General features: G+C 44.9%; 2 protein-coding genes across 8 annotated transcripts in view; one reads left to right on the forward strand and one right to left on the reverse strand.

Annotated features, from left to right (window-relative positions):
- Nucleotides 1-514: 514 nt before the first annotated feature.
- On the reverse strand, nucleotides 515-14,494 carry CNOT9 (CCR4-NOT transcription complex subunit 9). Of its 4 annotated transcripts, none has more exons than XM_030017216.2 (8): nucleotides 14,335-14,494; nucleotides 9,665-9,844; nucleotides 8,454-8,569; nucleotides 7,044-7,153; nucleotides 6,147-6,256; nucleotides 5,069-5,167; nucleotides 2,468-2,559; nucleotides 515-1,775 (listed from the first exon to the last, which is right to left on the reverse strand). In XM_030017216.2, exons 1-8 carry the CDS (start codon nucleotides 14,356-14,358, stop codon nucleotides 1,601-1,603), a joined length of 906 nt encoding a protein of 301 aa, XP_029873076.1. In that variant the 5' UTR covers nucleotides 14,359-14,494; the 3' UTR covers nucleotides 515-1,600. The 4 variants fall into 4 exon arrangements, with proteins under 4 accessions (XP_029873076.1, XP_029873077.1, XP_029873074.1 ...); XM_030017217.2 differs by having other exon boundaries at nucleotides 515-1,769; nucleotides 14,335-14,492; XM_030017214.2 differs by lacking the exon at nucleotides 14,335-14,494 and adding an exon at nucleotides 13,450-14,213.
- Nucleotides 14,495-14,647: 153 nt separating this feature from the next.
- Nucleotides 14,648-27,654, forward strand: part of USP37 (ubiquitin specific peptidase 37) — a 39,553-nt gene continuing 26,546 nt past the window's right edge. For 2 of the 4 annotated variants that reach the window (XM_030017031.2, XM_030017035.2), the window contains exons 1-10: nucleotides 14,648-14,773; nucleotides 15,729-15,936; nucleotides 19,514-19,685; nucleotides 20,235-20,335; nucleotides 21,613-21,794; nucleotides 22,160-22,234; nucleotides 22,819-22,916; nucleotides 25,047-25,131; nucleotides 26,068-26,229; nucleotides 26,692-26,823. In XM_030017031.2, coding sequence (XP_029872891.1) covers nucleotides 15,781-15,936; nucleotides 19,514-19,685; nucleotides 20,235-20,335; nucleotides 21,613-21,794; nucleotides 22,160-22,234; nucleotides 22,819-22,916; nucleotides 25,047-25,131; nucleotides 26,068-26,229; nucleotides 26,692-26,823 — 1,163 coding nt within the window. In that variant the 5' untranslated portion in view covers nucleotides 14,648-14,773; nucleotides 15,729-15,780. Of the gene's footprint in view, nucleotides 14,774-15,100; nucleotides 15,335-15,426; nucleotides 15,618-15,728; nucleotides 15,937-19,513; nucleotides 19,686-20,234; nucleotides 20,336-21,612; nucleotides 21,795-22,159; nucleotides 22,235-22,818; nucleotides 22,917-25,046; nucleotides 25,132-26,067; nucleotides 26,230-26,691; nucleotides 26,824-27,654 lie in introns of those variants that run through there. The other 2 variants (XM_030017032.2, XM_030017033.2) reach the window with 2 other exon arrangements.

The raw sequence follows: 27,654 nt of genomic DNA on the forward strand, positions 1-27,654 counted from the left end.
CCTCCCACCTGCAATAAATCCCCCCCCTCCAGCTTGCCCTCCCCAAGAGACCAGACCAGGAGCAATCTGTGCTGGCGCTGGGGTTTTATTATTTATTAATCCGAACTTACAAAAAAAAAATAAAAAAATACCCCAAACCAAACAGAAGCATTTTCACACCCTGTCAAGGTCAGGGTGGAGGGGAAGGAAAAGAAGGTGATAGTTACAAAACAGAACCCCGGGGGCAAGGAAGAGGCCATGCTCTGCCCTTGTTATGCAAGGCTGTGAGGGGAGGAGGGAAGGGAAACGAGATGGGATTTAAGACACTGTTGGCACGACACTGCAGATGATCAGCTAAATGGGCTCCTCGAGGAGGGGGGAGAAATCAAGTAGCTGCCCAGGCTTGCCTGCAGCCAAGAGCAGGCTCCACTGCAGCAGAGCAGAGGAGCTCCTCAGCTGCTTCCAAGAGCCTGCAGTGGCCACACTAACCCCTCGGCACAGGGAAGGCAGGTAAGCGGCTGCTGGTCCAGTTTCATTACAGTGGGGCCAAGGCAGATGCCAAGGCTGGTTTGAAAGCTGAAATGGATGCACCCGGCTGGCAGAGATGAGCTGGAGGGGGGAAAGGGAGGGGGGCCAGGACTGAGAGATGCCTGGCAGGCAGCGGCAGGCATGGAAGCCGACATACCTGGAGCCCGCAGGATGTCGCTCCCAGCTGTCCTGTGGCAGGGGATCATCAGTCGGTGGCCTGCCCACCACCACAAGGCAGGTTTCCTAATGCTGAGCTCCATTTGACAAGCCAGCCCCGCTGGGCAAGAGCTGGGCTAGATGAGAGACCAGCACGCACCAGCCCCCAGCCGCTGGTTAGCTGCGGGAGTGCACTATTTACAGCACAAGAGCCACAGTCCTGCTGTCTTCTCCTCCCCCAAGAGCCCTGGGAAGCAAGCTTATGACATGCGGGTTCATCAGAAGTAATCCACCCCTCCTCCTGGGTCAAGCACCGCAGTGGCCCGGCTCCAGCCACTGCCTCTGTGCCAAAGGAAAGGAAGAGAGAAGCTCGCTGCACCAGCCAGATGCAGAGCCAGGAGCAAGGAAATGCTGGCAGGGAAGAAAGCTGTCCCTGGGCTACCTGCAGCTGAGTAGCAGTCTTAAGAGGGGATAAAACAACTGGATCAGCTTTTATTCAGCTCACTCATCTAAACAGACATGTAAACAAGAAGTGACAAGGAACCGGAGGGATGTGGCATGCACACCCCATGTCACACACCACTTGGACAGAGGCTGAGCTAGCTGGAAGAGTGGACATCTGCACTACCCCCTGCCTGGCAGTGGGGGGAGAGATGCCAGCCAAGTCTCCTGGAGAGATGGGGATCTTTACAGATTGTTTTTATTGATTTTTTTTTTTTTTTTTTTTTTTTTTTTAAGCTGTAGTATCAGCATTTGCTGGTGTTGCGATCCCCGGAGGCATGCTGCATTGCTACAGAGCAGCCCTTTGGCTGGGTGGGGTGGTCCGACAAGCTGGCGGCCAGCTGGTGTGCCCAGTCTGTTGCAGAAGAGGTCACCTGTTCCTGGTTCTTTGTAAACCTGAGCTGTTTCTTCCCCGGTCCCCCACCTCCCCCAGCAGTCATTGCGGAGGAAGAGGGATGCCCCGTGGGTCAGTGACTTGACCCTCTTGCAGGTTCTTGACAAGCTGAGCCAGCCAGCGCTTTGTGGTGGTGTCATCCTTCAGGACCTGGGCGAAGGTGGTGTCCTTCAGTTGGTCAGGAAGGCACTGCCTGAGAGCTTCACGTGCCCTACATCAAGAGACAAGAAACGGGGCCCAACAAATAAACTCACAGGGGCAAGAGGGGAGCAAACCCCACTGGGGACACAACGCTCCTTTGCCTGGGGGTCTCCCTGGCAGGGCCACCCAAGGAAAGAACCAAGCTGCAGCACACGGCGCTCGGCCAGCCAGCCCAGCTCCCATCCCTCACGCTAGACCTCACCGAGCCAACTCCTGTGCCCTGACACCCGTCAGTCAAGAGCAGTGCGATGCCAGGAGAGGCCAAGATGACAAATACATACCCAGCGGCTTTGGGCAGACCTGCTGATCAGCATGAAATCAGTTTGTATTCCCTCAACTGAATTTCATCTATTGGCTTCTACTAACAACAGCCCACATGATGCAGGAGAGGGAGAGCATAGCATACCTTCCACCTCAGTCCCTCCCTTGTACCTAGTTCAAGCTACATTTGAGCTCAGGTAGCTGTAAGCTTGCACAGCTTGAATCTGCACCAGACCCAAACAGTCACTGTTTCTCCCATGTACCACAAAAGCTCCTGGACTAGCAATAAAAAAACAAACCAAAAAACCCACCTATTTTCCACACTGAGCTAAGGCTGACATAAGGACAGACAAGGAACCTTGACTCTCCCCAAGTAGGCACTGTAGAGAAGAACTGCACTTCCAAGGGAGTGGGAGAAGCCCCTGCCCAAACTCCTAAAATGTTTACCTGGGGTTATCGGAAAGGCGAAGGTAGCAGCGGACGACATGTTTCAGTAGCCGTGCTGACGGCTCCTTGGAGAGCTGCAGGACCATTTTACCCTGTTCAATAGAGGCCAGTGCCACCAGTTAAAGTCTTTGTAAGAACACCTTCACAATCAGCAGAGACTGGGAAAGACCATTAAATCACTCACTCTGGCTTCCCATGCATCACAGCCCATTACCTTTCATCTAGATACCCTGCATGGAGCCCAGCACTCTGCTTGCCAAGATGCCTTTAAAAGCAGCTAGCCACGACTTGGAAAGGATTCTCCCAGCAGCTTGGGGAAAGCTTGTCTCATCTCTGTTTGGTTTTTACCTCCCCGGGACTGCTTAGTGGTCCAACCCTCTGCTAGATTAAAGAGAACCTGGGGTTTCCCCCTGGTGGAGGAAGGCAAATGTACCCCAAACACTTTGATAAGCTCAGGCTGAGTCACCCCGTGAGGTGTGCTCCCAAGCTCTGCAACCCTCCCTGTTCTCATCTGTGCTGCCTTCATCTCAACGCCCTTTTAAAACCTTAACAATAGCCTGGGAAACCATGCCAAAACACTGGGCTCACCCACACCACATATAGTAAGATCCACATCTGGTCTTATCATGCATCCAAGAGTTGTATTTTCTTTCTCCTACATCCCTCATTAAGCCATTACTGGGAAGCAAGACCAGGGCAGATCTCCCTGGCCCAGCCTCCATTTCTCACACTACGTAGGACTTTGCACATGGTTGCACCTTTGAATGCACCCAGCCTAGCAAACAGTGTGGATGCCTTCACATGCCTGCTTTAAAGGAGTTTAACAGTCTGCTTCCTTATGTTCAGGAGTCAATCAGATCTGCCCAACAAGTTGGTTTTTTTTCCTGTAAAACTACATTGGCTAGCGCTAACCATTTTCCTCATTAGCCAAATTCACCCATATTTGGATAGTCAGGCAGTTAGCAATTAGCAGGTCCCCCTCATCTGCCCTTTTGCAAGCTTTCTGTTCTCAGCAATTCCCCAGGATACCAGTATTTCTCTGAAACAAAGAACAGGTCAGAGAGCTCCTCAAACCTCTCCCAGATGAGAAATACTAACTTGCTCTTTTAAAAGCATCCAATACTTGCATAACATTTTACGCAGTTATCAGCAGACAAGGAAGTAAATCATCACCCTCATGAGACAGAGTACACTATCCCAATTTTTGAAATAGAGAACAGAAATGTCTATGAACATTTTAATCTTTCTCTGTAGCACTATGGAATATTAATCATGTCAGTGCTTCACCCAATGGTGGGATTATACCACAGCTAGCATTTCTTCCATGCTGACACAGTTTTACACACCCACATCCTTCCGTGTTCATACCCTTCCCAGCCATGGATTCTTCCTTGGTCTCCTTCCCTCCCCTACCCCAGGGTTTCTAATTGCATCCTTCACTTTGCCCCCCGAGCCAGACGTACTTTCATCAAAGCAGATCCTTTTCTTGAATGCAAAAATCATGTCACATTGCATATTATGGACACCAGCTCACAATCGTTCAGATTTTGCTGTTTGTGGGTGAATTAGGAGGTAACATTTTCTTTATATTTGGGAAAACAGACAGACAAATAAATATTCCCAATGAAAGTATCAACATTTAGGCAGAGAACCAGCATTGCAAAGCGCTTAACTTAATGCTGCATTTTCTTCTCCTGAGACTGCTCTTTAAAAAACAAGCAACCAACCAACCAAACACAAAAGCAGGACAACAGCTATTCCAGGGCAGACATGTATTCCCCTCAGCAAGCTTAAAGATATTAAAGCTCAAGTTGGGGCTATTACTCCTGGGATGAACAAATTGTGAGTACCCAAACTTCTCCTTCACAGGGGACAGGTAATGGACAAAAATTGTCTACTCTCTCTGTGTTCCGACACAAGAATTAGAGTCATAAGCAGCAGTTGTAGGAGCCAGGTTCAAAGAGAAAAAAAAGGAGGTTGGCCTTCCAGGCAGCAAACAGGAAACACATGAAACTCCCTGGTAAAGGACACTGTGGACACAAAAAAGTTTCCATGGGTTTAAGGGAAGGATAGGACAAACACTGGGGGTTACTGCATAGAAAACACACAACTGGGCTCAGAAATCCAAAGCTGAAAATAGCTGGCAGCTGCAAGACTGTTATAAGGGCAAGTATCATATATGCTTGCCCTGCTCTTACTCCTTCGCTCAACCTGCTGCTCTTTCAGCCTGTTGCAGGAGACATAAATGGTAAATGTATCCATAATCTGAGCAGTGGGATCATTCTTACATAAAATTGAATCAATTCACATCCAGCCAACAACCCTGAAAACTCTTTTTCTTCTCTGGACATGTTTACCCATTTTATCTTGGGGACTTAGTGTATCACAACCAATATGTGTTCTCTTGACATGCAAACCAGAGATATACAAAGGAAACCTGTGGAAGCAGAGAGCTACAGTGTCAAAAGCAATAAGCCCAAGAACGATTTGCCTTCCTCATACTGTACTCCAGCCAGAGACCAGTAAAGTAGCTGCTGAAAAAGCTAGCTGCTAGAGCATAATTTTTTCTTTTTTTAAAAGAGGGGAAACAAATAATCTTACCAGTATCATGGCAACATGGGAAAACCGCTCATAAGTCTGACAGATATATGCCAACCCTGTGTCATCCAGGAGGATTTTCTGAAGAATAAATGTAGCAACCTAGAATGGGGAGAAAGCAGAAAAGAAAGCATATAAACAACTTATCTATCCTGAAAAGGGACAGTCTTTGTGCTGTGTTCTTTTCTAGGCAGTCCCAGAGCTGAAAGGCCTTTCAGCAGGCAGCAAATCCTTTACTCAGTCACAGTTTAAAGCCAAAAGAAAATGCAGGACACTACACAATGCTTTGCATCTCTGGCTAAAGAGATGGACGCAAAGCAGTGTGTACAAGATGGCTGGATGCAGGTTGCATAAGACAGCAACTACTGCTGGGCCACTCAGGACCGCCTCAGGATTACATCCACACTACTCTGGTCACAGAGCAAGAAGCAGGAGAAGGACCTGTCCCTTGGCCCTGCCATCTAGACAGCAAGATGATTTTGGTTTTCATCTTGAGCGTTATCGATTCATCATGAGACACGTGACTTTCTGGAAGAACCTCAGCCAGCTATGTCAGCAGGCTTCACCGGAAAAGCACACACAGACTAAACCCTGCAGCCAGCTTACCTGGGTCATCGGACCAGTCTGACCACAGATCGGAGCTCATGGGGGAAAGAGGCCCCTGGATCAGATGAGACAACAAACTGGTCCAGTGTGGTGAGCATTCCCACAACCACCACCAAGAGCTGCCACCCAACCTCTGCACTGCATAGCTACAGCATTTGTTCTCTCAGGCCAAGGAAAGTTGATCCAGCTCAGCCCTGAAAGTTACTCTGCGGGGCTGCAAAGGACAGAACAGGTGCTGAGAGCAGAAAGATCTTTCCCAGCAAAACTACCAGGCTTGGGAACTCCAGCTTAGTTTGGTGGGTTTGATTTGTTTGTTTTTTTCAGGAGGTAAAAACTCCATCCAGAGTTGCCCCAGCATTTGCAACAGGACACAAGCCAACTCTGCAGGTTACTGGCTGCCTGGTCAGTCAGAGATAAACAAGTCTTAATAAGGACAAATAAGACAAGTCTTAATTAGGACAAAAAGAGTAGGTACCGTTTTGGAGAGTTCACTGCCAGACTCCATAATGCGTAAGCACAGGGGGATAATTTCTGTTGTCAGTAAGAAATTTATCACTTCTTGCTCATCAGTTTTCACCAAGGCCCCTTGAAGGAAAAACAAAAAACAAAATCAATACATGATAAATTGTTTCAAAAAAATCTCACCTTTCAAAGAGGGCCTATGCTGTGTCCTCCCCAGGAATCATTAAGTCTGAATGGCAGGCAGAGCAACTGTCGGCCTAAATACCTTGCAGCACATGGCTGGAGAAGAAATCGTTCTGGCAACATAAAAGTAATCAAGCTGGGTTTGGGGGTTGTTTGTTTTTCAGAAAGGGGATGCATTCTTGGCTGTCCCCCTGTGATAATACAAACACAAGAGGATCATACCACCCACAGCAACCTCTGTGAAGAAGTGCATTTTAAGACCCATTTTATGCATTGCGAGAGAAATGTTTGGGGCAGAAAGAATTAAAAAAAAAAAAAAAAACCAAGATAAGGGCAAGACAGGGCAAATACACCCAAGTCAATCAATGACAAAAACCCAAAGAAAGCCAAGTCTGCACCCACCCATCCCAGTGTCTAGCTGGCTGGGCTGAGGGTGAAGGCACAACAAGCCTGCAGGTGCTTGTACTCACAGGAAACATATTTTTGGCAATGCACCCAGACTTCAGTATTTTCTTATTAGTGAAAAGCCCAGTTCCTACACACTAAGAGGAACCTGCCTCCAGAACTGATGGAAAAGGAGCAGCTCCTCCTGTTAACACTACAGGACTCAGAAGATCCCAATAAAAAGAGACCTGTGATTTTGGTCGTGCAGGTCTCTATATGCACAGCATGAACTGCATCCAACTTGATAAGAAACCAGTGCTCCAGCATTAGTCTGGCTGCTTACCAATCACTCCGAGGCTCGTGAGCCGCAGGTACTCAAATGGACGTGTCTTGCTAACTGTGTGCAAGAAGGGGTACAGGAAGAGAGGGATATGAGCTGCCAGAAAAGCTGACCTGCAAGAAAGGGAGAACACGCAATGTGAGAGACAAGACAAAAAAAGCGAGCACACAATCCAGCGTTACCATGCAGAGCCTCCTGACAGACACCACTGCTGGTGCTCCTCAGAAGAGGGTAACAGTTTGTTCTCTGATGGAAAGGCATGAAGTAAATTCTGCACTGGACACAGCACAAAACCTAACACCTAAACTGTCAGGTACCTGCATTGCTGCTTCCAGCTGATCAGGAACAGAGCACATCCTGTTGTTTTTGTTACCCCTTACTGCCACCCAGTCCCTCTGCTTTGTACATTCACTGTTGCAGGCTCCCATGAGCAGGGACAGTCAGCCACAATGCATGTGCAAAGGATCTGCATGACAGAAATACAGACTGGCTGATCTCTAGGCATTACCACAGTTTAAATGTGCACAGCCACCTTTCCCCAAGAGTCCTCACGCTGCCTTCTGAAAATGGTGAAAAATACAGACTGCAGGGAGAAACCTGGAGACTGCTCTGCTAGCAGACAGAAGCTCTCTTGCACAGTCATCCAACATTCCTCCTCCGTTTTCAGTTTTCAAACTTTAAATGTAAAGGTGTGTGGTGTAAAACTACCCTATTTCTTTGGATATCATCTCATGGAGGGTTGCTGTATAACACTGCTTTGCAGCAGCTGAAAAACAACTTCAGCTATGCAGCACTTTCTTCTCAGCAGGAACAGAAGCATGAGATCATGGATCTCTGGGTAGTTTTCTTCTGAGTTTCACTACTGATTTTGGCTGAACCAACACCATCTTTTCCCCTGCTGACATGGGGTGGACACAGATTGAGAAAACCTGAAGTCAGGCAGGAGGACTCCAGACATGGCTCCGCTATTACTCCCTTGCCACACACGGTCTCTGGGAAGGACAGTCCTGCTCATTCCACCCTTTAGACAGCTGGTCTAAGTACCTGTAAGCTGCTAGTTTAAATAACTGTAAGCTCATTAAAACAAGGATCCTGCACACAGCACTCAGCACAAAGGCTCTCTTATCTCTGGGTGAGCTCCCAGGAGCCACAACCCAATGTTTTCGGAATTTGCGGGATCTCAAGATGATCCACAGAATGCAATGCATTTAGGATCACCATAAAGCTGTCATCCTGATAATCTGTGCAAACAAGTGAAAGCAGCAGGCAGCTGCCTATCTTCCAGCTCTGTCCTCTGTTCCACTTGCCTTGGTAAAAAAGAAGAAAGGCGGTTATGTGCTTCTGGAGTCAAACAGACAGGCTGAGCGGTCAACATCAACACCTCAGAAAACTCGTGCACTTGGAAACACTTACCTCGTTTCAGGATGCGATGCAACACACTGTAGTAGAGCTAAAGCATTGCAGACTCTGTTGGACTGATGGGCTGTCAAAGTCGGAGGGTTGATTGATGGATAAATATTTACAATTTCCTAAAAATTAACAGATGAAGAAAAGTTAAAAGAGAAAAACATCAGAAAGCTGCACCAAAGCACTTGCCGAACAAGTAAGTATGGTGACAGGCGATGACAGTCTGCTTTCACCAAGCACCACTTGGAAGTTACCTGGCAGCCACCATGCTGACCAGGCAAGGGCAGAGCTGGGTCAGAGTCAATTTCACAAGGAGTCACAGGAATGCATTCAAACCTTACATTTCAGTAAAAAAGGGTTAATTTGATTTCCTGGCTCTTTACTAGTGTAGGGACCGCTTTGTTTTGAACTTCCAGATAGAAGAGGAGTGTTGTTCCCGTGCCTAGAGGCAGAGCACACCCACTCTATTCAAACTGTAGCTGCTGGTACTCTTCTAATTCAATGCAGGTGAAGCAGCTGAGGGAGAGAAATCTGATTCAGAAATCTGCCTACTTCCAACTATAGCTCCCTTCTAATTTTCTTCACTTGTTTCAGGGCCACTCTGAGAACAGTTTGACATTGCTAATCCTGCACTCTTTTCTTTCCTTCTTCGAAAGAAATTACTAGATTCGGCAGCGAGAGATAGCCAGTCATCAGCTGTAGAGTAGTTTGCCCAGAGATAAGCTGAGCTGCTTCATTTCACATGAAATGCAGGTACATTCACTAGAGCAGCAAGCAGCATTCCCATGCTGCCTTTCCAGTGGGCTCCCTGCAAGGGCAACCTTCTGACCAGGATGTGCTCAAGCTCATGTAGAACAAATCAAACCAGAGATCTTAGGGGTAAAGACTGTTGTGGCTCTGCTCTGACACTGTATGAAAATAAACAGAACGTGATCCACAGGGAGCTCATACAGCCAAGAGATAGCTTGTTCCCCTTCCAACTTCGTATGTTATCTAATTAGAAATCTTACAGTCTCTGCACACATCGCCTTGCTAGTGATGATTAATGGCAAATGGGCTTGCCACATCTGCTCCCCTCACCATGTGACCCAACATACATCATACAATGGCAATAAGGGACTCCGCCAATGCCTCCCCAGATCTGCCCCATGGACACACAACCGCTGCAATGTGCTGGTGCTGCACCACAGAATAAAGATGCTGCCAGTCCTACCCACCTGAAGGAGTGCTGCAATCGTGCCAAACGAGTGCCACAGCATCGGGGCAAGGTCAGGCACAGACTCACGCTTCTTGCTCAGCTCCAGCAGCGCATTCTCCCGTGTCTCAGGGCTGGACAGCTCATTGATCCACTGGTAGATCTTTTCGCGGTCAACCTGAGCCAGCGCTGTTGGCACAGGCTGGGAGGGAGACAAGAAAACTTCAGTCCAAACATTTTATCCAGGTGTCACAAAAACTCTTCCCACAACCTGGCAGATAAACAAAAAAGTGCTCAAGAAACTCCTGACTGGGGGAGGAAGGAACTAAAGCTGCATTAAGATGCTCTGGATATGGATCCCTTCCTTAGATTAGTCTTATTATTTCCCCTGTTTGAAACGTAAAGTTTTTACTTTCTGGCTTGACTCATCAGGACAATCTCTCTTAATCCACTTGTCAAGTAGTACCTTGTGACTTCATTCAGCAACATAAGAGAGCCATGCTGCTGCCTGTCTATGCCAGCAGAGCTCCCAGGAAGGTCACACACACTTTAGCCAGCTATCATTTGCTCCACCTGCATTTAGCACATGTTCATTTCATGCTTCAAGTGCAAGCTTCCACAAATTCAAAGTAAGGCAGATGCTACCTTTTTCTCTCCAAAACCATCCAAGACATTGGAACCTGCCAATAGGATTCACCCAACGTACCTGAGAAAAATATTCATACAAATACTGGAAAAAGTCTTACTACTCCAACATCAGACACCGTCCACAGCCAGTAACATCTGCTGGTAGAGACATCTCATATTCACCCCATGTATCTTGTTTACATGCATGGAGCTAAAAGGGAATTTTTCAAGACTGATTTTGTGCAAAAATTCCTGTTCAAAATAAACCCAGAGAAGGGTACATCTATATTCATAGTCAAGGTACATTTTCTACTACTCGGGAGAAATGCAGGATTTCTATTCTGCCTTTCTTGGAACATCAGGGAAAGAACAGCGTCAAGGCCAACAAGCTTTCAAGCCAAAAAAAATGAGGGAGGGCTGGGAAGGAAAGGAAGAGAAACAAGGACTGTGGAATTGTAGCATAGTTTCTGTGGAGAGGGAAAGTCGCAAGCCTTTCAATGAAAGTTTGTCTCATGCCTCTGCTGGCACAACAAGCACTCAAGGTGCAAACAAATGCTCAGTAGGCTTCCTAAGTAGACAGTTTGGCGATTCAGATACAAAATTTTGAGGAAGACAATCAGCAGCATTAAAACCTCCTGTGTGAACACTTCCAAAACCCAGTTTAGAACATACTCAAAACATTCTGCTGTAGTGTTTACTATTCAAGCAAAGCACAGCCCTATTCGTATGCTGCTGCTCCTGAGCTAGCCTGCATGCAACCACTCAGCATCTCCACGTGTACAGCAACCATGGCTGGGAACAGAGAACGGACTGTATTTCTTCTTTTTTTTTTTCTTTAAAAAAAAAAACCCAGACTGAAACTCTTCATGTGCTTACCACGACAGATGTGAGCACTGCCTGTACCACACTGACAACAACGCTACTACCAAGCAGCTCATTGCTGAGGCACTGAGGAGAATACAACTCCTGTTCAGGAACTGAAAGTGGCTGGAACCAAACCTGAAACCCTGTGCCAGAGGCAGGCTCCCAGAACTGCAGGAGGGATGAAAGGAGACTTCTTAACCTTTGGCAGACCTGTCCAGAGCTTTCTGCCTCTATTGCTGCAAAGGTGTCCCTCCTCCATTCATCCACGTATTAGATCCAAAGAGATCACGTCCAAAGAGATTCTTCCTCAGCTGTGAGATTTCTCTCTCCCCCAGCCACTTCCATCATTATTATTTAACTCAAATGTCTATATATAAGCCAATGTGCTGTTATCAGTCCCTGTACTCTAGGGCTCAAATACCTTTTTAGCTGTTCATCTTTCCTCCTATCCTCTCTTCTCTCTTGTCTACTCAATTTTTAATTTTTTTTTTTTTTCCCAGAACCTCACACTAAATGAGTAATCCTGACAAATTTGTTGTCCTCTTACACTTGGGAGTGCAATTCCAATGGCAACTCCTACAGTGGAGCTCAGAAAGAGAGGGAGAATGAGCAAAGATCATTTGTTTTTATTTGGGATGGTAGAGTGACAAGCAGTGTAGCAATAATGTTGTTATAATTGCGTTATCTAAAGCTTCCATCTATTTTTCTAGACTCACTGGAAGTTTCAGTTCCTGAAAGCTTAAATACATCGACCCTTTAAAAGCACAATCATGTGCTTGTGATCCCTAGAGAATACTAAGTAGATTTTCCACACAATTAAGTTTATGATGTCCAATATCTGTCTTAGCCAGAACCAACTGCTTTTCACAGGCTCTACAGTTGCTCCTCTCATTTTAGTTTAAATTGAAAGAGACACATTTTCTTCCTTATTTCCTACTTTATTGTTGTTCCCCCTTCTCCCTCTAAAACGTAAAATTCTGGGGAACCCTGAGGCCTACATACAAATCCTGCAAGCTCCGAGACAGAACCCTGCCAGGCAGACTTTCTCTTCCACACAGGGAAAGCAAAAGTTACCAACAGTACCTCAACACAGCACAAACTAGCCACCTCTGCATCACGAAAGATCTTGTAACACCTTCCTCGAGAGAAACAACATTACCTCAAACATCCATGCCTGATTACGTTTCCAACAATCACATAACGAACTGGATTTAGGCAATTGGCTTTCTCTTCCTGAGCAGTTGCTGCTAGGCACACTGGTAAAAATACTGGCAAACCAAAGCAGAACATTGACTAATCGGATACATGTGCTTTTTAAACTATTTTGATAGATCACTAACTCAAAAATACCAAAATGAACTTTGAACTTCAATAGCAGTGAATTAGCTGGTTTGAGTTGGGCTTTCAGTGCTTACTGCTAGTTACAGCTACATTTATTGTTTTTAGCCTGTTCTCGAGCCTCTAGCATGTTATGCTGTCTTCAGGTCTGAAATCAAAGTGTCAGCTCTGCTGCCACCAGCATCACTGTATAAAGACCAGTGCTCTGGCTTACCACAACTTTATCACAACAGTGTTCACAGCACCCAAAGGGATTCCTGAGCCAATTCATGACCCTACTAAGAGGTAACGTTATTTACCACAGCTCCCAAGCACATTTCTAGCACCAAACATCCTTCCCTGTCACCTTTAGTCGAAGCATACTAACCGACTGTGGTAAGAAACATTTCAATACAGAACTACCAGGTGGTGTGAATTATGTATAAATTAAATATACATTCAAATGAGTCCCCAAATAAAGTTGATTTCTATTCCTGAAACAGATTATTTTGTTAAAATTGTCTTTTTAAAAAAATCCTTCTATAAAGCGATGACTAGAACACAGATAGAGGATTAATGGGAGATACAACAGTCCCTCATGCATTTTTGACAAGCACTTAGGAATTACATTGCTATAAAAATGTAAATGCTGATTAAGAGAGTTCACTATAATCTTGCACACCATTCTATGCTCCAGAAAGCGTCACTTTAAATCAGAAGTATTTGCCAGCCCTCCAGGAAACAATTTAAAGTCACGAGCACTTAAAACAGGAAGACTTAAAAACTCCTCTCAACTTATGCTCTTAAGTATTTTACTCACTCTTGTTTACTTCTTAGTCCAAGCAGATCCTTGAGCTAAGTTCCTTTGAAAACAGCTCTAACTGTTGGTCTTACAATACACCTCCCAACCCCAATACACGCCAGAGACTCAATCAACTCTAGGAAGTCTTATACACACGACAAACGTGCATTTGGAGAAGTGAAAACCAAAACACAAACCCGCTCAGATGGGAGATAAGATGCAGTAACCACATCGTTCAAACTCAGCTTCCGTTTTTGAACCCAACCGGTCCAAGGTACCACTCCTCTCCCACCAGCCTGAACATCAGGCACCTCATCCCACCACGGCAGCTTCCCGAGGGGAGGAGGGCAAGCACCAACTACGGACAGCACTGCAAGGTGTTGGGGAAAAAGGAAGAAGCAACAGGCAGTCTCTGCTTTTCCTCCCGCTTGCATGCTGCCCTGAGGAGCTTTTCGCTATCTCCTTTTTCCCTCTGCAGTTGAGACCAGAAGCAGAAGAGCTCCCCAGAGAACAGAGGAGGTGGCCGGGCATTCAGGAGGAGTCCAGGCGCAGCGCGGGGGAGGGAGCGCAGGGGGCAAGAGGAGGGAAGGAGGGAAAACCCGAGGTGGTACACACCGGGCTGAAGGAGCGCAGCCAGGGCACCCAGCAGGGAAGCCCTCCTGGCCCCTGGGCGAGCCACCCCGTCCCCACGAGCAGCAGAGCAAGACACGGCCGCCTCGGGGAGGCTCAGAGGAGTCCCGGGGGGGGGGCAGCCGAAGCGAGAAAGCGCTCACTCCCCGCCTCCCCGCTACCGGAGGGATCCCGCCGCCCCAGCCGGGCACCGGGGCGCTGAGGGGAGGGAGCTCACCCGGGCTGCGACACCCCGCGGCCCAAAGCCCTCCCCGCCCCCGCCGCGGGCGGCCGAGGGGAAACGTCCCCCTCACAGCTACGAGCGGCCGCGCACCCCACGGCCCCGCTCCCCGCGCGGCCTGCGCAACGGGGTCCGGTCCGGTCCCGTCCCCTCCCCTCCCCAGCCCCGTCCTGTCCCGTCCCGTCCCGCCCCGCCCCGCCCCACCCCACCGGGGCACGCAGCCGCGTCTCACCGCCGCCGTGGCCAAGCTGTGCATGGTGGGAGCGGTGCCGGTGCTTGCCGCCGGGCCCGGCTCAGAAAGCCGCCGCCATAGAGTCAGGTCTGCCCCGACCCCTCACCCCGCCCGCCGCGACGGAGGCTGGGACAGGGGCGAGGCAAAGGAGGAGAAGGCTGCGCGCATGCGCGCAGGCGCCGGCCGGGCTGCGCGGGCAGCGCCGAGGCCAAGAGGGCGGCTGCGGCGCATGCGCGCGGGCGGGCGTGGGGTGCGCCGGGAAGGGCGCCGCCGCCGCGCTGACGTGAGCGGGCGCGCGCGCGCGTGCGTGCGTGCAGTCGCGCGGCGTCTGGCGCTGCTGGCCGGTTCCCGCCATCCGCCGCCGCCCCCCCCTTCCCCCTCCCCTCCCCCCCCCGGGCCTCAGCCCGCCCAGCGGCGCCGGGGACGCGCCGGGACGCAGGTACCGGGGCTCGGCCCCCCCCCCCTTCTCCTCACCCCCCCCCCTCCCCCCCCCCCCGGCGCCGGCCGGGTGCCCCCCGCCCCCTCTCCCCCCCCCCCCCCCCGGCGCACGGCGCCTCCCCTCACAGCGTCCCGGCCCGGGGCGGCCATGGAGCGGCGGGGCGGGAGGCGCTGCCTTCACCACCCCCATCTCCCTCTCCGGGCGGGCGGCAGGGTCGCGGGGCCCTGCCCGGGCGCGGTGGGGGGGGGGTGGGGGGGAGCGGGGCCGCCGCCGGGCCGGGCTGGGAGCGGCGGCGCCTGAGCGCGGGCTGCCGGGGGGGGACGGAGCCTCCTCCTCCTCGGCGGCGGCTCCCGGGCTGCGCGCAGGGGCCGCTTCATTCATTTCTTCTCCTTTTTATTTACAATACGCCCCGCCGTGCTGACCCGGAGCCCGCGGCGGTGCGGGGGCTGTTTCTCGTAGCGTCGGGCCGGTGGCTTTCCCGGGCGGAGTGCTGGCGTGGGGGGGAGCCGGGAGCGCAGGAGGGCACCGCCGCCCCGGGGACCCCCGGCCGGGCCCTGCCAGGTGACCGCGGCTCCCGTCCCGTCAGAAGCGAGCTCGTTTTGCCTCTTAGGCTTCCTCCGCAACTTTGGTTTCCGTCTCTTACCGGCTTTCCTCAGGCACTTATTTTTTCTTTCCTCAAATCCCTTGAAGTTGCTGCAAGGATTTGCAAGAACTTCTGTGTCTGGATTGGGTCTGCTCGCCTTTCAACAGTGAGGAATCGGCTCGTTGCTGCCCAAACTGGGAGAGATTTGATTAATCTAAGTTTCCTTCACTTGTGTCTACCTCTCCTTCACTGCGTATAAAAGTACCAGCAAAACAGTTCTACCAAACTTCTATAGAAACTTTTAAGTCACGCTTACATCTTTCTGTAGAGATTATTTGGCCTGCCTAGTTATAACTTTCTCCTTTTTAACAGGTTTTTAAGGTGGGGTACGCTTACTCCTGTTAGCTCTCTTCTGTGAGAAAGCATGGCTCCGCTAAAGGTGCATGGACCTGTGAGGATGCGCAGCATGCAGACTGGGATTACAAAATGGAAAGAAGGGAGCTTTGAAATTGTGGAGAAGGACAACAAAGTGAGTCTAGTGGTTCACTACAATGTTGGAGGAATTCCAAAGACATTTCAGGTACACCAAATATTAAGGCTTTTGTTTGAGCAGTGCATGGATTGTGCTCTTTTGTGAACAGCTGTCCTCTTCAAGGCTATTAAGTGTCAAACAAACTTCCCTCTGTCACTGTTTCTTGTTCCTCGTTTCCTGAACACTAATCCCTTTGTATAACTCTCTTGTAAATTATTCACGTGTACTGTTAAAGGATCTGCCAAAGTTGGCATTGAGATACCACTGAATGGGAAGAACCAAAAAGCAGAGAAAAGTTACCAAAGTATATAGCATCAAGGCTCACATGTTCAGATTTTTGGAACTGTAACCTTTCTGTTATTGGTACATTTGCAGAATCTAGAGGTGAAGATCTGAATGCTTTGTACTAGCAGTTTTCCCAGCTGAAGAGTAAGGGTGTTAACACACTTGTAGCCTTTTGCTTGTTTATACAAGACTCTGCTGTACAGCAATTGTTACACTTCTAGGTTTTAAATATGCCAGGCGATGTGGTTTCCTCACTGGGAGGCTGATACAGATTGCTGTTAAAGATTCTCTTGCAATATTCAGCCTAAATTGCCCTTTTTTTCATTCTGTAGTTGTTTTCTGCTCATTCTTCCCAGTTTTTTGTGCAAAATGCCCCAAATCGAAAGAACGCGAAGGAGTTTTTTTCTGTAAGAAATTTCTATCTGATTTAAAAACATGTAGAGGGTTTAAGAGTAGTTGGAAGAAAAAAAAAAAAATCCGATCTTATTTAGCAACTTTGTAACAGCCTAAACTGAGCTAAATGTTGGCTTCTGCTTTTTCCTGCCACAGTTGTTTTTCATCAGTAGTGTTCGCTAGACCTTTCTCTGAGCCATTTATTTCTGCATCCAGACTTGGTGAAAAAAGTTCACTTTATTTTTGAAAGATCAGGTTTTGCTGCCTTAGTGCACTGAAAAGTCTTAAGAAAGAATCTGGCAGCCTGTGTTGCCTTGGGATTGAGGCACAAGAAAATCATTCGCTGTGGATAGTTCCTACCTCTGTTACTGTAGACTTGAAAAGAATCATCTGCTTTCTCGTGTGCGATGCTGTGTCTGCATGTTTGATTTAATCCAGCGTTGGACCATGTTGCTTCTGAGAAGAGCGGTCTCTTCTTCCCCTCATACCTTCCCTGGGTGCTTGTTCTCACGCGCTACTTTCTGCCTGGATGAGTGTTAACGTGGTGTGACTGACTCGAAAGGTGGCTCCATGGGGAGGATGAGCCTATAGAACAGCTAACCATGGCCTAAAGGGGCAGGTTTTGCTCCCAGCCTCTCCCACCTGCTGGCTCTGGCACCTGTCAGATCTCTCTGTGAGCTCAGTGGAGGTTTTTTACATGAATTGGTTCGGGGAAAGGACTGAATATGAGGTCTGGTGGAGGGGGTGATACGGCACAATGCAGCTGGGACAGCAGCAAGGGAGGAGGAGGAAATGCCACATCTTTAGACCAATTATTTTTGTTTGTATGGTGGTTATTTTTCAGCGGGATCTGCTTTCTGGTCCTGTTAATCTTGAAGCAACATCGGCACAAGAACGTTGGTGGGAGTGAGCAGCAGGCAGGGAGAGCTCCCTGCCCCTTGCGCTGCAGGCTTGTGCTTGAATGTAGTTTGTGTGTGCTGGCCCCAGTCTGTCACAGTGCTCGTGTGCTGCTTCAGGTGTGACAAATTCCTGATAATTTTGCTTTAGAAGTAGCATTCTCTTTTTTTGACAAGTTGCTGTGGGAGAACTGTCGGTTCTCCACCTTTTTTTACTTTTCTGTAGTGGAACGTTTGGAGGGATCCAGGGTTATATTTCTTTCTACGGTGACTGGTGTGTCATCAAATTTCTTATGTCAGATGGTATGTTTTACTGATGTTTCAGAGCTTTGACTAAGTTGTCGTAGATGCTAGATATGTATTAAGAGAAATAATTTGTTTACCCCCACCTCCCAAGACTTTGTGATGCTGACTGGGTCATAACAGGTACATGGGGAGAGTATGGATGGAGCCCTCTCATGATAGCATTTTGAGTTGAAAAAGGTTGTTTTGCACTGAGATGGTGAAGTAACTGTAATCCCTTTGCACTGGGTTCAGTGTTTTAAGAGAGGATGAAAAATATGGAGCCCTTTTTTAAATTCTTAGGTCTTTGAAGGCATTTTTAGCTTATATTTAAAAAAAAAACAAAAACAAAACAACCACCCCCACCCCCCCCCAAAAAAACCCCAAAACACAAAGATTGAGCACGAACTATTTCAGAAGTGTAATTTTCCCAGCAAAATAAACCCTTAGTTTCTGACTGAGGTGGTTTTCCCACCTCTCTTATAAACTGCTGTTGTATCTAGATGGGCTTTCCAAGAAACTAGAGATCTGCATGGAAAAAAAAGAAATCTCACTGATGGACATGGAGTGTGTTTTACTATTGCAGTCTTTTATATACCTGAACAAACTTAAATAAAAATCAGAAATAGTTTTTATTTTTAACCTTGTGTGTAATTTGAAGGAGACAAGACAGGTTCTATAGCAATGTATAGTGAAACTTGGGTGCTAGAGTGTAATTAGTGTTCATGTCTATTTCATCATCGTTATTTAGATCGGTAGTGTGGCAGTATGCAGGTCAGGCCAAATTAGGAGAAGACTCCAATCTGATGGGCAGTGTTTTAGTCTGTCTTGTATAGTGCCTAATGACCTTGGCTGTGGTTTCCAATCTTGTATGAAGCTTTGAGTATAGCAATATACTGGCATGGAGGTCATTGTGTAGCTAGTGCCTGATCTTAGGAAAAGCTAAAGAAGAGGCAGCAAAATGAAGAATTAAGCAAAAAAGGGCAAGGGAATTGAAAATGAGATTATGCTTAGGTATGTATCGTCAAACTTCCATGCAGTCTGTAGATGTGAAGTATTCTTTTGCTTCCTCTGCTTTAGGGGTTACCCTCAACCTGTGTGGATAGTAGAGCCTTTACTGAACAGCCAGTTCTTATAGGTGACTTAGCATGAATTAACAATTAAGTAATGGTATAATAAAGTAGCAGTGGCATTATTAGGGAGCACAACTTCTTATTTTATTCTTGTGCTTGGCCATAACCCTGAAAGTTTTGACACCACTTAATTGTTGCAATGTTGCATACGGACTAAGCATATTTCTTACTGACTTACTCCCTTAGCAAATTTTTTAAGCTATGTCAAACCCGTCTTTCCTGAGAGCAAATTATAAAGTGAGTAGAAGTTTGCACTTAACATTTAAAATTTTCCCCATCTAAAATTATATTTCAAACTTGATGTGGAAGTTTCAGACAGATAATTGGGACTGTATGAAGCTCTTATTGCTTAATGTTCAAAAATGTCACACTTGATAGCAAAGCAGGTTTCAGAAAGCTCATCCAGGAATATAGGGACTGTTGAGCTATAGTGATACTGTCCTTTCAGTTCTGTCAGCTTCCAAGATCACCAATCGCATTAATTCTGTGAGGCTAAATGTTTGCTCGAAATGGAGCAAGAAGTATTTCAGTGCAAGTGCCTCTTACCCTCTCCATTTGAAGTGTTTTGTTTGAATTTGTAAGTATTTTGGCCTTTTAAAAATGGATTTATGTTTATAGTCACTTTCTTGTTTTCAGCTAAGCCATAACATTAAAACTGTGACCTTACGACCAAATGGTAGAAAACTGTGCTGCCTGATGCTAACACTAAAGGATACCAGCTTCCTGACAATTGATAAGGTACCATTTAAAGATGCAAATGAAATGCGGATGTATTTGGATGCAGTCCATCAAGACAGGGTTCATACTGGTAAGTGCAATTGTTGTAAATCATGTTAATAACAGTTTGGAGAGGGGTTGGTGCTGTGTTTTCTTTTTTTCATCTTTAGTCATTTTGTCCTCCTTGTGTTACTGACTTCCTTTGCATTTGTGTAAATGCTTCTTTCTGGCCCTCAACCCCAATTTTTGTTACATTACCTTTCTCATGATGTACCTTTGTCATGCTGAACAATAAGCAGAGATTAAACATGTAGGAGTTGTTTATGTTGTAAGTTTGTTGGTATTTGAAAAACTCTTGTCTATCACACATGCAGTCTCTTTTTTTTTTAATTTTACCTCTTATTTTTATTTTGTTCTTTTTAAGGGTAGGCACTTTACTGCCAACTGAATAAACGACCAATATAAGGGATATCCGTAAACATATGCTTATGTCTGTGCACTCAGAATATTGTACTGTCCGTTTGAAAGAAATCTAGTGTGTCCCTTCCAAAATCAACTCCAGCTAAATAACATCTTACAAATAAGAATGCCAATCAGTTAAATGACAATCAAATTAAATGTTGTGTACTTTTCCTGTCAGCTGGGAAACCCTCTCAGGGATCTGGCAGCTTTGGAGGTGTGCTGGGCAGCAGGACCACACAGAAGGAAGCTAATAGGCAATTCTCTTATATAGAGAACCAGGTTTGTTTAATTGTTCAAATTTTTCCTTTCCTTCAATTTTATTTCATTCATTTCCTTCTCTCATTCTCTTATTGTATGTTGTAATAGCACTGTAAATACTTACTTTGCATCCAAAGTCTTTGTAATCTAGAGGGCTTGGAATAGATGTATACAGAGTGGGTGGCAACGGTGTGTCTTGCTCATGAGGAGCCCTATATTCTGTCTGAATAAGAGAGGTCAGTGTCTGGCTGTGGAAGACAGAATATGTTCTTCATGCTGAGCTATCAGTCAGGCAGAGAAGAAGCAGAAATAGAGGGAAAGTACATGATTAAGACTTGCTTCTCACATAGTTCTGAGTATCTCTATGTTTATACTGAACACCTTACGTAGCAGCTGAACATGTTATAGTCAGCATAGGTCTTAATGAGTTTAGCAGACTTCAGCCAAATGTATATACTGAAAAGCTGCTGACCCAGTTTTGTATTGGAATAAAGTGACTGAATTTGTGGCATTCTGCTCAGATTTTTATGTAGATTTTGCCGACTTTTCCCTGAAAGTGATTTTCCTTCAAAATATTTTTGTTCTTCCTTTTCTCCCTGCATAACACGGATTTCATGTTGTATCTACTGTCTTTAATTTACTTTATCTCTGTGAATATACTTGTATTACCGCCCTGAGGGAAAATATTTTTGACGTCCCAAAACAAATTTTACATGTTGCTTAAAGGCAATCTCACAGTAAAAACTCTAAAGCTGTGTATACAGTGGTAAGATTAGACATGTTTAGTTTTCAAGTCTAAAATTGACCAACATTCCTTAGTCAACCAACTATTAGCTCTTTCCATTGCATTACATGTGGTGCTTGCTTGGCCCAAGGCTGTCAGGGCACTGTTCTAATTGTGTGGTTTTTAATACAGCTTCTTTTTTTTTTTCTTTTTTTTTTTTAATACCACCCAGGATTGATCTGGGGATAGTTAGGAATCATGCCTTGGGTTTTTTAATGTCAAAGCGTGTAAATGAGATTTTAAAAACTAAAGTTCAGCAGACTTAGCATTGGAAAATGAGAAGGGAAATTGGTTACTGCAGTAGAGTTTCATGTTTATGACTTCATACAGTCAAAATTTTACCTATGTTTAATTAGTGTTAAACTCTCTTGATCTATTTTAAGTAGCATTTTTCTGCTTTTGGATGCTACACTGTAGCAAGTAGAGCAGTTGTAAATGCTAGATTAGACTAAAGATGGTCATGTTTTTCATGGTTTCGGTTGTCTCCCTGGCCCCCACCACTTGGGTTTTGCAGACTCCTCCCAAAAGAGTGACTGTGGAAAGTAAGGAGGAAAATCCATTTCGCAAGGTGCTGGGTACCCCAGCAAGAGCGTCTGTTAAGAATTCCGCTGGAACTGGAACACCTACCAACAGGGTGAACATTTCAGCATCTCCTGCGTCATCAGTCCCTCACAGAACGGGCTTGTTGGAGAATCGGTAGGAGTGTTATCATCTTATTATGATATTGTTAAAATTTAGCTCTTTATAGAGCTGCAGGTGGAACTCAGTACACCTAGAAGTAAGAAGGGAATATGTTTCTTCCTTTGGTTTTGCTGTTACTTTTAACAGGATGTTAATACGTGCTTTTCTAGCCTCTGGCTGGTACTGGCACTAGAGCTTTATGAACAACTTAAGAGTTGGGCAGACCAAATTCTTCTCTGTATGCTATGTTATAAAAGTGGAGATTGTGGAAGATAGGTGCAAAATGCACAGAAAGCATTGAGGAGTTCTGTTCAGTTGGAAGAGGATCATTTACTAGCCTTTCTGAAAGAATGACCACTTCAAAAATTTTCTGTCATCAGTGAAAAGAGGAAAAGAACACAACCTCCTGGTTCAGAAATGAGTGAAGATTATCCCAAAGAGAATGATTCTTCAACGTAAGTAACCATTGTTTCTAGTTTCTGATTTTAAACTCTTTGTTCATTCGTAAAGGTATATTTTTCTGAAAAGAGTGCTTGGGTGTTTCCTGTCTCAGCAACATGGTACAGGCTAGTCACTTGTCAAATTCTGAACACCCTGGGTGCTTGAAATGGGGTTTGCATTCAGGATTAATGAGGGAAATACAACCTGTTCTAGCAGTTGATTTGCAGGAACTGGCGCATGTAAACTTTGTGTCATCTTTCTTTTGTCAGTTTAGTCAGGATTGTTATATGTGCTGTACATGTATAGCAATAGGTACCTTCATGATTGAACTTGCTTTAACCCTTTCAAAACAAAATTCATAAAGGGAAATTGCTGTTTTGAGAATAAGCTCTGTGTGTTTGAAATTGCATTTAAGCATAAGTAAGAAGGTTTGTTTAAATGAATTGGTTAAACTTACCTGCAAGTAAAGTTTAACTGTTCCATAGTCAAGTATTAAAGGTGACAGGAGAGAAATGCTTTAAAACAAGTTGTAAATATCAAGCAGGAATATCCTGTATCTTCTATAACTGCACCGACTTCCACTCTTGTTTGTCTGTAGGAATAATAAAGCCTTGAGTGATCCAGCATGGAAGTACTTGAACAGTAGCAGAGAGAAACAGTTGAATCTGAAGCAGGCAGAGGAAAATAGGACATCAGGTAAAAAAATAGAAGTAAAGCCAAATGATACCTGGCTTTGACCAGTACGATTTTATCCTTCCATATTAGTTTAGAAAGTTGCTGCAGAGGTGGTTTTCCTAATCTGCTTTCCCTGTGCCACTAACTTTCTTGCTTCCTACAGAGCCATATATGAGATGTGGAAAATTTTCCTTCGTTTTCAAAGCCTATCCTGCTCTAGTGTGACCCTGACCTTTATACTTGGCTGCTGATGCCAGCCCATGTGCCGGCTTGTTTGAAAATTCAACAAGCAGCTTCAAACTTTGCTCCAAGCTGCCCTTCCCTTTGGGAGAGAATTCCTGTAAACACCTAAAAATTTCCTTTTTGCTTGCTTTCTTGTTTATTCTTAAAGCTCTCCTTTGCTGTTAATGCCCACGTGAATCGTAGGCTGGGTTTTGTGCTGAAAATGTGTACCGTTTGCTTTTACTTCCCTATCTCTTCTCTAGAACTTAGAGGGGGAACTCTTTGGGGCCAGGACTCTTTTTCTGTTTGTACCAAAGTTCTGTTGGATGCTGGTCTGTGACAAGGTTTTATAGACAATATAGAAATATTGACAGTATGCACGTAAACTAGTAAGCAGCACTGTTCTTAAGTTTTATAATAAATACTGAGCCTCTTTCCCCAGAAAGGGGATTGCATTCAAGATCTTGTTTTTATGGGCAATGTTGCTGAATGCATTCTTTTTTTAGTGCAGCTCTGATGGCACAAACATATTGCTGGATGAGCCAGTAAGGTAAATGTTTATCTCTGAATGAAAATTGGTTTGCTCTTTAGAGTCAAAATCAGAATCTGTGAGAGTATACCTGCAAGCTCAGGTAACAGTATTGTGATCTTCCTTCATATATCTGCATTTTTGAAAGTTGCGTGGCTCAAACCACTTCAAGCTGGGATAGAAGCAAATGTTTATTCATTATCTGAACTAAATTACGCTGTGATTCACTGTAATAGGTGGTTTTTAGACTCTTGAGAGCATTTTTTTTTATGTGCCACCATCTGAGGCATTAGAGTCTCAGGATCTTACAGAATGATATCAGAACAATGAAACAATCATGTTTTGCCCCAAGCCTGTAGTAATTTACTGTGGAATTTGGAGTGGAAGGGGAAACTGTTTTCACTTCTGTATGTTTACCTTGAATTTTGAGAGCACTGTATTGGAAATCATTAGTGAGTTTTCTGTTATGTGTATCTTGTATATTTGAACAAGAGGTGGGTATTTATTATCTTTCAGATAGTTAAGACCATTCAATGACTTTTTAATGTTTTATATTGTGGTTTGGATTTGATGGAGATTATGGTATTAAATTCAATTAAAACTCCAGAATATCTTTATTTGTATATGATTAATATTCGCATTAGTACTTCTAAGTATGTGTGTTAGTACTTTCCCAACCAATTCTGGAAAACAGTAGTTGAGGATTTTTAAACCTTTTGACTACATACTTTTAAACGAATTGTATATTGTTGTCGTGGTTTAGCACCCCAGCCAGCAGCTAAGCACCATGCAGCCACTCACTCACTCCCCCCCCCCACCCAGTGGGTTGGGGGAAAGAATCGGGGCGGGGGGGGGAGTAAAACTCGTGGGTTGAGATAAGAACGGTTTAATAGGACAGAAAGGAAGAAAATAATATCAACAATAATAAAATTACAATAATAACAATAAAAGAATTGGAATATGCAAAACAAGTGATGCAAAATGCAATTGTTCACCACTCGCCAACCGATGCCCAGTTAGTTCCTGAGCACCAATCAGCCCCCCCAGGCCAACTTGCCCCAGTTTATAAACTAGGCGTGACATCACATGGTATGAAATATTCCTTTGGCCAATTTGGGTCAGCTGTCTTGGCTGTGTCCATCCCAACTTCTTGTGCCTCTCCAGCCTTCTTGCTGGCTGGGCATGAGAAGCTGAAAAATCCTTGACTTAGTCTAAACATTACTTGGCAACAACTGAAAACATCAGTATTATCAACATTCTTCTCATACTGAATCCAAAACATAACACTATACCAGCTACTAGAAAGAAAATTAACTCTATCCCAGCTGAAACCAGGACAATTGTATAAATAGCTGAGTTACCTGTAACAAAATGACCTGCCTCTCTTTCTGTTTTTCAAGGTATTTTACCACTGCAGTCATCATCCTTTTATGGTAGTCGGTCCTCATCAAAAGAGTACTCCACTGGCAGTTCCACCCTGGACAGGTAGGACTGATTCACTAGCATGAACTGTAAATGACAGTTCTTTCCCAGGAATTAGGGTCTTCAGTTTCCTGTGTGTTTATCGTGTTATATATAGCTTATATGCATAAAATGTGTATCTAAATTCCACACCCCCCCCCCAGGAGTACAATCTAAGTATTCAGTGCGGCTACAATTGCTCTAGTTACATCTACAAACTCCAGTTACTGCTTGCTATAGATAGACTTTCTAAAATCACTCAAGTCTGTTTTAGTCATTGTGAATGACTGATCCAGATGATATCTAAACTCTAGATGGTTCTAATTCTATATAAACTCTGGAACTTTAGACTGAATCCTTGCTTCATCTTCTCCAAGTAGATAAATGGCATGAAGCTATGTTTTAGTAACAGCATTTTAGTAATACTGAATCCTGCTGAGGTTGGATTCTTCTGTGTTAGACGCTGTGCAATCAAACTGTTGGTCTCTGCCCTAGATACATGAGATACAAGATCAAGGAAGAAAAGAGGCATTGTCCATGCTTTACATGTGAGGGACTACTGAGGTCCAGAGTGATTAGGTTACAAGAACAAAAGGCCGAAAATGAAGACTCTGGCCCAGATGTTAATTTTGTAGCATGAGACCACCACTCCTAAGATATGCTCATGATTGTTCTTCCCCTCATCATACAGTGTGGAATTGTTAAATATCTTAAAGACAAAAGGCTTGGTTACACTGCATGCACACCTGTGGATGTAAGGAAATCTAACCAAAGTATTTAAGCACCCTGGAAAGACGTTCTCTCTCTCACACCTCTTTTGCATTATGATACATGCCAGTTATCTTGTGTGGCTTTACCAATCCTTGTCTTCTATAACGATACAATTCCAGTGTCATGGACTATAGCTATTTAAGGAAGAGCATTAGAAATCTTACACTTCTTATCCTTTTATGTTTTTAGGTCTAGTGTATCCAGCCAGACTCCTTCAGCCAAAAGAAGCCTGGGATTTCTTTCTCAGCCTGCCCCTCTTTCTGTTAAAAAAATGAGATCTAATCAAGATTATACAGGGTGGAACAAACCCCGAGTGCCCCTTTCCACCCATCCTCAACAACAATTACAAGGGTAAACTTAATTTTCTTTATCTAGTATGCACACTTTGATCATCAGAACACGCACATTCTTGTTACAATTATTTAAGGAAAAAAAAAGTCCTGAAATTAATGAACACTGAGACAGGGAACACTTTCCCTAGTTTGGAAAATATGTATTCTTAAATTCAGTTCCTGAGGATTTTAGAGATATAATAATTGCAGATAATTCATGTTCCTTTCATACACTTTCATGATTTATTTCTCTATCTTGTGTATATACACGCATTTTTTTAAATTTTGATTGTAGAAACTCATGGGTGCTTTCCTGATAAATGCCGCCTCAGTTTAGTCTGAAGGGCAGGAGGACAGCTCCAATAGGAAACTCTGTGGGGAGTGGCTGGGGTGAATGTCCTACATGTTAGTAGTGCCATGTTTAACACTGGCATGTTTACACATTGATATACCTACCATGTTCCATCTTCTTTTTTTCCAGATTTTCAAACTTGGGAAACACCTGCTATATGAATGCCATTCTACAGTCCTTGTTTTCAATTCAGTCTTTTGCTAATGATTTGCTCAAGCAGGGTATCCCATGGAAAAAAATTCCACTCAATGCACTTATCAGGTAAAATTCACTTTCTAGGAAGGATATTTTCTCTTTCATTTCATAGTTTTGTAATACTGAAGCAGAGGGTAATACTTTGTAGAGGGTAATTTGCGTGTGTAGATAATAAAATAAATCCTAGAGTGCTCTCTGTATTTTGGAGTTTTACTTTACAAATAGGAAGTAGGCTCTTAAAAATTGCAATGCTGAGTTACAGGCAGTCTTTTATACCTTCCACTGTATTTCTAGTGGCAGAGTGTAATGCTTCAGAAGAAAATGCAAGAAACTGCAAAATAAATAGACACAGAATAACTTCTTTTTAAAACATTACCAGCTAGGGTTTAAGCTGGCCACTAACTTCACCTGATAGATGAGGGCTTATGCTTTTTTGGAAAATATCCTTTGTCTAGTAGCTGTGGAGAGTGTTCAAGTTCTGCATACTTAATATTTTTCTAAATTCAGCTGAACTCTCAGTTCAGTCAAACTTCATGTCAAGAAACTCCAAAGGTTTCTGTAATATGTAAAACTCTTCTCTCTGAAATTTTGAATTCCTGTGCCATTCAGATTCCATTGTATGTCTATCACAAACTGCTGTTTGCTCCATGTACTGCAGTCTCTGCCATTTGGGATTTTTATCATATATACTTTTGTGTACCTCATTTCTTTTCTCTTGCTGACCAAGATTCAGGATTATCAGGACCATTTCTGTTTCCATTTCTTAGTGTTTTATATCTTTTGGAGTAATTTCTATTTTTGTTCTGTCTTCTTGAACTCTTCCTACAGTACTTGGGATCAGAGGTTGTTCCACGTGCCTCTTGAAATGTCCTTTCCCTAATTTTTGTAGAAAGACCT

Source organism: Aquila chrysaetos, chromosome 6 (assembly GCF_900496995.4).
Source record: "Aquila chrysaetos chrysaetos chromosome 6, bAquChr1.4, whole genome shotgun sequence".
Lineage (NCBI taxonomy): Eukaryota > Metazoa > Chordata > Aves > Accipitriformes > Accipitridae > Aquila > Aquila chrysaetos.